The 10,755-nt window shown below is 37.8% G+C and overlaps 1 protein-coding gene across 6 annotated transcripts in view; it reads left to right on the top strand.

Moving 5' to 3' along the window:
* The first annotated feature begins 4,332 nt into the window (after positions 1-4,332).
* tnrc6c1 (trinucleotide repeat containing adaptor 6C1) overlaps positions 4,333-10,755 on the top strand; it is a 39,318-nt gene continuing 32,895 nt past the window's right edge. For 2 of the 6 annotated variants that reach the window (XM_017306270.1, XM_017306268.1), the window contains exons 1-3: positions 5,457-5,498; positions 5,593-5,706; positions 6,656-6,677. In XM_017306270.1, the coding sequence (XP_017161759.1) occupies positions 5,680-5,706; positions 6,656-6,677 (49 nt within the window). In that variant the 5' untranslated portion in view covers positions 5,457-5,498; positions 5,593-5,679. Of the gene's footprint in view, positions 5,499-5,592; positions 5,707-6,655; positions 6,678-10,755 lie in introns of all 6 variants that reach the window. The other 4 variants (XM_008416860.2, XM_008416859.2, XM_017306269.1 and 1 more) reach the window with 2 other exon arrangements.

The following is a 10,755-nucleotide window of genomic DNA, read 5'->3' as shown; positions in this document are numbered from 1 at the left end:
ATCAATCAAGCAACTGGAGCAAAAAATGGCAGCTGCAGACTCGCTGATAGTAACATACCTGCTGGGGGATGCCACTGCTCTGACGCATTGAGAGAGCAAACCAATTTAAGCTTTGATTCCTGCTGGTTTTACTAATGTGTCATGGAGCCTAAATTTGGTCTTGAGGAGGTGGCGGTTAAGAGACGGGGTCACCCGGGTTATTTTTCTCACTGCTGGGTTAGGGGGGCCCCACTCAGGAACCAAAGCCTGTGAAAGAGGCAGTGTCTATTCACAGAGAGGCATGAAAAGGAAGGGGCAGAGGGGGTTGATAACAAAACCAGACCGCTAAATGCTGTGATTATAATACAGATTAGGTCATAGCATAACTTTCAGTTTAAAAACCCTTAAAGTCCTTTTGCTTGAATAACTGAGGGATATTTGGCCGGATCTTGTCATTTGGTTTGGCTGGTTCTCAATATCCATAAGTCTGTCTGAAAATGATGATCTTGCATTGAACAAAATGAGAAACCTCAAGTTTAAAGCTTGAAGAAATACCCAGATGCTATTTGTAGTTATTGCTCATTGATTTGCTAAAAASGCAATTTATTTATTATTATTTCCAGTGCTTTTGTCACTACCAGTACAAACAGGGATTAGCTTCTTTGTKCGTTTACATGTCAGACATCAAATCAGTGATTTGCAAGTTCTTTACATGAAGAATGTTACTATGGACGGTTTTTTTACTTAGTCTGGAAACGTATGACGCATTATTTTGGTATTTGGATAGATCTGTGTTTTCAGAATTGATCTCCTCTCCCGCTGCCTAAATGTTTCCATCCATCCACGTTTAAGTGTGAAACCTGACGTCCCAAAAATCAACATTTTGGTCTTTGATAATGTCAGTGTTCAGGAATTTTGGAGCAATATGGATCCAAAAAGAGCCTGGTTTAGGTCCAATTTGAACCTCCGTTCTAAATTGCAACTTTATTTTGCCAAACTCAACAGTTGTAGAAGAAAACGCAAACCTTGCAACCTTGTAGGTTGTATGAACACGTTCCACAACAGTTTTGTTTTGTTTGGAGTTTACAGCTGTGTCCGTCCATTATCTATGTCAGATAATAATCCAGTTTTGATTTTAATAGATGCAGATAATATAGATCTGATCACAATCCAAGCACTCATTGTGAATACAGTGAGACACAAACAAGGGCCAAATATGTGAAGTCTGACACAATGTAAGGAATTACTAACTAGAAATTCAGTACAAACTCAATACAAGCAACGATTTTTCACCTAACAGTTGAACTGACATGAATGGGTTTTGACAATGAGACAAAATTGGATTCATTGGATAAATCCCATGAATGCAAGTATATGAAACTCAGTCAGGACATTATTGAATCCAGAACTTTTTCTTTTAATAACCACCAACAGCGGTGCAGTGCCACTGCTCTGTTACTGGATATCTTTGCTTATTGAAAATAAACAGGAGTTTGTGACATTGGTGCAATATTTTTCAAGGTGTTTTCGATGATTATGTTTATACCCGTTATTCCTTAAGCCGTTGTACCGCTTAGTTGTCATCTAATGTTTTTGTTTTTTTCTTCAGCCGCTTGAGGTTAGGTTTTTGTAGTGCATGTATGCAAGATATTTAAGTGCATTTTCACAGAACAGGCAACACTGATGCCTACATTTCACCTTTTCTACGCCATTAGGCTGAGTTAGAACGCATTATGATGACCACTCTGAGAATAGCTCCAAGTAGTTTATAGAGTGCAATCCTCTTTGCAGAGCCCTGGGACTTTGKCAGTGCAGTTTTTTTTTTCCTTCTAAACCTTCATGCAACAAAAAGGCACGTGCAACACATTTGCCGTTTTTCATTATGCGTCTGAGGTTTTACATGCGAAAACCCGAAAGTTGAAAGAGCTTTCCTGTCCCCAAAAGTGCAGACGAGCAGAGGACGACGCTTCGCATGATCTCCGAAAGCTGCAGCCGCTGTTGCTGTCGTCGTTGGCAAGGCATGCGATGGCATTCCTGGCTCTGTGCCCAGCTGCTGTCGTCTACGGTCTACCACCCCTCCCCCCCTCCCCAATCTCTCTCTCACGTCCACACTAACCAGCTTCATTGTCGGTCGACCCCCCTCATCTTTATTGCTCAAGTGCGCAGCGGCGAGGCATTTACTTGTTCACACGTTCTCTCTCCGCTTCCACTTAATATTTTTTTTGAAGCAATTTTATGCTTGGCTGTAATTGACTCACCTTGATCTCTCCTCGGTTGTTGTTCCTGTCCTTTTTGTGTTCATCCTTTGTCATCACTAGTGAGTGTCTAGTTTAAGGGGGGACACCCAGCTGTAAGCCCAATGATCTGACAGGAGAGTGTAATTCCACAGCAGACCTCAGTTCGCTGGCCCTTGACCTTTAAATTCGCATGGAAAGCGCTTCCACATTAAAACTTCATAATGCATAGTCTATTGGTCTGCTGCTACGTATGAGTTCAAGCCCGTGGCATTGTTTTTCTTTTTGCTCAAGTGTTATTGAGTTGTTAGGACAAATGTTTGTCTTTTTAATCAACATTTTTGAAAAATTATTTTCAAAAAACAAATATGTCTGAAACTCTTTCAATCAAAATATACTCTCAAGTTGCTATAGTTGACATAAACGCCAATTGAGTCCGGTTATGTTTATCAAAAAGCTGCAGAATTCAAAACAAAAATGTTACAACCATATGTTTATTTGTAAAAAAAACAACAAAATATTGAAAATCATCCATCGGTTTGTCTTTGTAACTTGGCAAAAGGTAGAAAATGTACTGCATGACTGTATGGCGATCAGTAAAGCTCTAACTAAATATGCTCACTGTTGATGCACATGTTTACGATTTAATTATTTAACCGTTCAGCCTTGCTGGAGGAGCAAAAGTTTCTTTAACTGCAACCATTTTGACCGTCCTCCCGGGTCAGCGGAGGACAGCAGCTCACATTAACTGGAGCATCTCACTTATTGCCTACATGACAAAAGCCTCACTGATGCAACGGCAGCTATATTTAGTATTGCAGCTGTAGGTTCTAAATCAGCCTGTTGCTGCTTTGAAAAAAAATAAAAACTGTTGATGGGTATGAGTAGCAGCTCTCTTCTGCATAAGTGGCAACAAAATTTACAACACAGCTTTTGGGATAACATGTTAATACCACCAACGTACCTGTGTCTTCAAGTAATTTTTAAGCTTTTTTTTTTGGTACATAAATTTTTCATCTTGATTTTAGCTTTTTTTATTTTTTACCTAAAAAAAAACAACTACTGTTTTTTTTTTCTCATTTTGTCTGATACTGCTACCTGACAGGTTGTTCTCTGACTTGCTTCCATATTTCTTTATTTGGGTTGATTGGGTTGTAAAAAAAACCAAAAAAAAAACTGAGTGGTAAATAAAAGCTTATCCACAGAGGTGAGCATGGGGGACATTTCCATATTATTGGCTGCAATTGCAGATGAGGCAAACATTCCAAACTAAAATGGCAAAAATATTTTGTTTGCAGATCAAATGGAGGAAGTTTGGGATCAAAATGTAATCTAAATTTATCTAAACCCTCTACCAACACCATACCTGTTGTTGTTGTTGTTGTTTGGTTGCCACKTCAGCRCATTGGGTGTTTTGCTCCCAATAAGCAGCAAAAGTGCCTGGATRTGAAGTAACATTTTTCCCCCTGGTCACCCATTCTCTGCTTTCCAGCAGAGAAYGCTAAAATATAACTACCRCTTATGTTTTGGTGGTAGTTAAAGGTCATTTGATGATATTTTGWGCCATTACTTATTTCATATTGCTAACATGTMTGTTGAACCCTAAAACTAACCTATGTCTCAMTATTGCAACAAAATTTGTTAGATGTTGATTTCATTCATTTAAGCAAATGCTTTCCCAGAATTGGTCAACATTTCAAATTCARAAATACTTAATTGATCCTAAAGGGATATTAAATAATTTGGAARCTGATTGTTAGTTTTTGTATTTATACAAAATATATAGTTTTGTGAGAATTCTAAAGTTCCCTCAAAGCCAAACTTAAGTWAAACAGCTGAACCTGTTTTTCTTTGCCCAGTTCCACGATTGGATGAAACTGACTTGAGCGCCACGCTGAAGGGCGCTGTCTGTCTCCACCTGACTGCTCACTGGGACCTCTGGGAGCGCCTGTTGCCAGGCAGTGGCACACGTCACCATCGCCTGCAGTAGCGTGGTCTTGGTAGAACAGACTGGTTTCTCCAACAATGTCACATTTTAGGGTTAGAGATATAAAAAAAACAAAMAAAAAAACATTTTATTTTGTTTATTAAATTTTATGTACATAAAAATGTATGAAAAATTKCTACTTTTCCATTTTGCAATATAGACTCTGAACTGGAAAGGACTTAAAGCTCTGGATATCTTTCAATGTGAATCAGCAGTGTAACACTTTCATCTTTAGAGCTGCTTATTGAGGCCATTTTCAGTACAAGCAGCAAGGTTGACTAATGTCAATAACCCCGAATGRTGTTATGAGTTGTTTCTGTGGATTMCCCAGAATGAAAGTAAAATAAAGGCTAGAAGCACTCTGTTGGCTGCAAAGCTTTCCACTATCAGTCCTAAAAAAACAGAGTAAATTCTGCATACAAGCACAGTTTACATGAAATTGCTTTGGAAATGAAAAATCAGCTCAAGTGGTGCATTCAAATTAGACCTTCCAATTTTACCTTGGAGAACAGAAAAGGACAATGTCGCTAAGTGAACTCGACACGCGGAGGCTCAACAGTGCAACCACCTAATTAAATATGCAGCTCAAAATCTGACATCTGTGCAACTATTTTTGTTTCATTGGCRAGGCTGCACTTAACATTTAATTTACGTCTCTGGGCAGAGGTGTGGATGCTTTTTTTTTTTCAATTTTTTTTTGTCTGTACAACATGCAGAAAGTATACTCTGCAAATTAAGTCCTCCCTGGCTGAGCCTGCAGCCAATACAGAGCAGGTTAACTTCTTACCCAGTGTGTGCGGTTGTCAGGCTCAGTGTTTGTTGAGACAGTCAGCAGCCGCGGGTTGACCAGTCTGATGTGCCCCTTTTSAAATGGTGCCCACCCACAACTTCCATCAGCCATTCACAACAACAAGAGCCAGTTTGAACTGCTGAATTTTYGAGCTCACAAAAATAGCTTGGAGGCTCTTTCCTGCTTGTAAAAGCACAACTGTCTTAAGCTGTGCTCGTGTCGTTGAGCGTCATCAACTTCTGATGTTTTCTTAATTACCAGAGGTAGTGAAATATGATTTTAAATGTGTTGATTTCAGCACATAAAATATGAGAAAGAAGTCGGGCACACCCCTGGTATTCTCTGGTGTCCTGTGAAGAACTTATCAAGGTTAAGATTTGTCCTTTCTTGTCTTTATATGTTTTAGCTGTGAAAAGAAGCAAAAACACAAGAAGAAAAACATTTGATGGAAGATAAGAAAAAGAAAAAACAAGAAGAGAAGAAAAAGAAAGAAGCTGCACAGAAAAAGGTGAGCATTCAGTCTGTTTTGAATTGTGTCTCTTCCCTTCATTTATTCATTCATCAGCTTTTTTTTTTTTTTCTGCTCACTTAATCCCGTTCAGTGAAGCTGAGGCTTATCCCATCTGGTGAAAGGCAGGGTATAACCTCGACAGATCGCCAGACCATCGCAGGGTTTTAGAAAAACATCCATGCATGCACGCAGCCTCTCTCCTAAGGTCAGCTTAGAGTCACCGTATAACCCAACACCAAACATGCACACTYCTCCATCAAAAGCCTGAAAAACCCAGACTGAAAAGCTTCCTGTTGTGGCGCACGAGTTTTAATAACAGTACCAACATAAAATCTCTTCATGTAGTCAAGCTTTAATTGTTTCTACTTATTGTTTAATAAAATCTGATATTATAAGCCACAGTAAGACCTCAGTTTTAATGCAGGGTCAGGCCATTTTTGCTCCACTGCCTTATCAGCCATATTCACTAGAGGGATTAATATTTCTCCACAAAACTCATTGATGGTGGTTTGGATTAATTAAGTTTCATTAAATATATTTTTATTGTAAAATGTAGTTTAATTAAGGAACTTAAACCATCTCTTTGGGGGTAAAAAAGACATTTAAGTTTTGCATCACATCTCTTGTTACGCAGTGTGTGTTTCTTTTCATTTATTCATTAATGGCTCATGTCTTGGGTTCACACAGGTGTATTCAGTACAGCTACATAACCTGCAACAGTTGCCTTTTAAGTACAGTGTAATATACAGACATTTTCCCCTCATCATGTATTACCGTAGTGCCTATAAAACGTATTCACCYTCTTTTCATTTTGCTTTTACAAAGCTCTTGTATCAAGAGGGCAGATTTTCTTTTGATAAAATGAAGGACAAACTCTTTATAATTTGSTAACTTTTTCTTTAAAGAAGCACATCATTAGGTTTGAGTGTAATATTAATACTGAATAAAGAAAAAAAATGAAATATTCTGGAATATGTTCGCCTGGCATTCTGGATGTTTTTTYTATTTTTCTCTAGGCTTATATCACACTTAATGTGAACATGACAGGAAACGTCCCACTTGCCTTTCTGCTTTGCATAAATCCAATTCTTTAAAATATTTGTATTTTGGTATCATAGGTCAAATTTTCATTCATGTTTTCTCTTTTGTTACAGACCACAGAACAGATAACCAAAGGTAAGTGTTTGAAGTTTCATAAACCTGTTTTGTTACTCTTTAGAGCAAAATGTTGTTGTTTTTACACATAAAAAAATCTTAGTCTACTGTGCTTTCTGCTTTGTAAATAAGAAGCAAACTTACTTTAAGGATAAGAAATTGTATTTTTGTCTCCTTAGATAGAGGCGCTTTGAAAATCCCAGAGAGCCACTGTTTGATCTCTGTGTGAGAATAAAAAGCATGAAGCTGAATTAAGGTGAAACATTTAAAGTTGAAAATGAAAATATCTGGAGCCGGGTGGTCGGAACCGCCTGAGCTGAATGTGGAAGCCAGGTGCCCATGCAACACTAATAAGGAGCGTAGGGATGATGCAGCTCCTCCTCAGGTCTCCCTGTCGGCTCCACAGGCTTACCTAGGAGAACGGAGGTGAGAAAGACTCTCAGAATAAAAGAAAAAATAAATCAAATAACAAACAATACAAATGCATGAAGGGAATTGCCTTAGAAGACGTTGTGAAGAAGACTGAGCTTAGCTTGCAGGTTTTGAACTCTGGTTCTGTTAAAGCTTCAATATTTATTTTTGTCTCCTCAGGCCAGTGTTTGTAAAAAAAAAAATCCTTTTATTGGGTTGAGCAAGCATGTTTGGAGCCGGACTGTTTCAGGACAGACGGGGGGAGAAAAATCCGATTAGACCTTCAGGCAGTTGTTAACAGCAAGGCATTAATACAGCAAAGACAAGTGTTTATTACAGTGGTTAAAACTCTTTTTTGTAACTAGGAGAAATCTTATTTGTGCCTTTATTACATTATATTACAACTTTTATGCAAATAAAAGCCTCTAGTAAATAACTATTGAGAAACACAACAGCATGTGATGGCCTAATATTAGAATTGTTATCATGTCGGAGAGAGGAAGGAAATGATTAATGGTTTTAWCGATTGGCCATATTTATAAAAAAAAMCCAAAACAAATAAGAATTTAATATTCACACTAGTTATTTTTGTATTTATTTATTTAATTTTACTTAGATACACAGTCTCATTCTCAGGATAAAGCCCTATAGATATTATGTAATACTGAAAACGTTTGTGTGAACGTTCGTGAGAACCAAATGACAAGTGAAACAAAGAATACTCCAATTATTACTTCTACTGATACCGTTTCACTTGTTATTAAATTGGCCCTTATTATCTTGCATCCACTAATCAGGGTATTGTAAAACTGGAGCGGGATGGATTTTTTCACTGTCAGCTGTAATAGATCATTSAAATAATTAACTAATTTAGTAATCGAATAATTAATYGGAGTATACTTTAAACATGACATTTGATGTAAGAACAACACCATCAAAACAGTAATTAAGCTAAAATTGTACAAAAAAACATATGCCAGAGCTCCTCATCTGGCATAGTTTTAGCTTCACCTGTTTCAAATTACTTAAAAATAAAAAAAAAATAAAAAAATTTTGTTGTCTAATTACATACCAGTTAATAAAAAAAAAAGAGTCAATTGCAGAAAGGGCTGAGCTGTTCACATGTTGCCTAAAAACCTTTAGACACTGCATTTGTCTTATTTAAAAAAGGAATTGAATTATTTTTCATTTTTATGTATTTTTACTAAAACGTTTTAAGTGCTTAAATGAAAAATTTGCAGACTTTGCCTTTTCTTTTATTTTTTAAATTCGATTACTTGATTAATCGTCAAATACTCGCTTACTAACGTAACCGTTAGCTACAGCCTGGTTCTTACAGTTAACACGGCACTAGCGGTATTTAGAAAAACATTAAACCTTGAAGAAAAACAGATTTCTTGAAGGTGAATTATATTTTGGACCAGCAACTTAAAAATATAGATTGTTTGTGATAGTAATTTAGGGTAGACTGGGAGCTAATTAGGACAATGAGGAAAGTGTGGGGGATGAATAAACATGCATCCGTCCTCTGGAGGTTTCCAGCAGCACCCGAAGCATCTTAATAATGTAACTGCTTCCATCTCCTGTCTGGTCTGGCAGAGAGGCCCACCCYGGGAGCAGAAGAAAGGGAGGGCTGCAAGGAAAAGGTTGAAATGAATGATTTTTTTTTTTTTTTTTTCGCTGTTTGGTGTGAAGCAAAGAGAAGGTGAATGCTGAAACGTGGGGGCTCAGGTTGATCTGAGGGAGCAGGAAGAAAATTGTGTGCGAGAGCAAAAGAAACAGATGGAGCTACGTGAAACTGAGACTGAACTCCAGTTTCCTGTTTGCCGACACAGCTGAGGGGGCCCGTTGTGGGTTGTTTCTCCTGGCCCACTTCTGTAACAGACATGCAAACACATGCTGCCTCTCTGTTCCAGTCCCTTAATGTAACAGTCGAATATAGATTTTTTTTTCTTCTCTTACTCGCTGTGTTTCCGAAAACACTCAAAACACCCAAGATGTTGACATGAGTTCAAACATTATCTGAAGTGTTGAGCTGATTGCTGCTCATTAGCTTCTGCTGCAGAATTGACGGTTGCACAGGCGATCCTTATCCCCAGTGTTCAGGTCCTAATGTTCYGCATGTTTTAGTTTATGACATGTTTTCACACACCTGCATCGTTAACAAGCTTCTGCACACCTGCACACTGAGGAGGTAATTTAATCAACTGACTGCTTTTATTTTGCTTCTTATTATGAAGCCAAAAAGAAGGAAGTAATGCAGTGTGTTGCTGAACTATATACACTTTTTAAAGTTTTTGATAATTTGACATTGCAACCACAGATTTCAATAATGCTGTGACAGAGCAACACAAAGGTTGTGCATGTGGAATATAACTCCTGGTTTTCAATTTTATTGTTTAGCACTGTTGTATTTTTGTTCTCAGCCTCATTTAATCTGTTGAATAAAACGCAGTCTAGCAGGTAACCTTCAGAAATTATCGTATAAGAAAATAGTCCACCTGCGTGTTATTAAATCTCAGTATAAATATGTCTGTCCTTTGATGGCCTCAGAGGGTTTGTTAGAGAACAAAGAGCATCTTAAAGCCCAAGGAGCACAGCAAACAGGTTTGGGATAAAGTCGAACATCGCACTACAAAATGGAAATAATCTGACACAACTGCAACACTGCTAACCAATGGCTAAACACCTTAACTCAGAGACCTAAATAGCGCATTAGGAAGGAGCATGAGCGATGACGTTGCTGCAGTCAAAGAAGGAGCTCTGTTCAGATGACACTTGAAAACTGTTTATCTCAGTTGATCTCGATCTGGGTGAACTGGGAAAGAAGAATGTAGATGTGCAGAGCTAGCGGAGACATTCCCCAAACGACTTGCAGGTGCAGCAAATTGAGATGCGCACCATTTCAACAATTTTTATTTGTAAAAAAAAAAAAAACAACAACAAAAAAAAACATTAAAGAAAACCATTCCACTTTTCAAGTGTGCTCTACTTTATGCTCGGCTATCATATACAGTCCCACTCTTTGCTGGTAAACATCAGGATATGATTTTATTCAGCTGGCTTATATTGCTTTCATAATATTTGRTACTGAAATTTAATTTCACTGTTTACTGCTGGGTGACAACGTACTGCTGTAAATGAAAAGGTTGACTGTGACAATAGTGAAGTGAGTGAATAGCTGTGTTTGATCCCATCCATCTTCTATTGTTGCGTGACATTATTGGTCAGAATCCCAGCARCTACTGGCATGGAGTTAATGCTGTAAAATAAGAAAAAGGGACAGTCTACACTGCAGCTTGTTTCTAAGTTTATTCCAGAGTTCAATGCTATCATCAAAAGGAAGAGTGAAGCACTCACACAACGTCGAGGCGCACGTTTACGTATTGCCGTGGATAACATTAGAAAGTGAATCTACAGTCGTCGTTTGATAGTCAATTAATTTAACGTTTCATATTCTCTTACTTATTCAGTTATTTATGTTTGACATAGGTGTGATGAAAATGGGATTTATGCAAGATGACCTTTTGTTATCATTACTGCCTGATCCCTTCCTCGTGTCTTATCTAAACAAAAGCATCAGTTGTATAATWACTGTTATATTCGTAGAAGAACTGGAGTAACAGATGGTTTTGCTCCTACTGTCATCATATTGCACAAGCCTTCCAATCCTTTTTAACTCTGGGTA

This window comes from Poecilia reticulata, linkage group LG8, assembly GCF_000633615.1.
Source record: "Poecilia reticulata strain Guanapo linkage group LG8, Guppy_female_1.0+MT, whole genome shotgun sequence".
Classification (NCBI taxonomy): domain Eukaryota; kingdom Metazoa; phylum Chordata; class Actinopteri; order Cyprinodontiformes; family Poeciliidae; genus Poecilia; species Poecilia reticulata.
The sequence above is the reverse complement of the archived record's forward strand: the minus strand, read 5'-3'. Positions and strand labels throughout refer to the sequence as shown.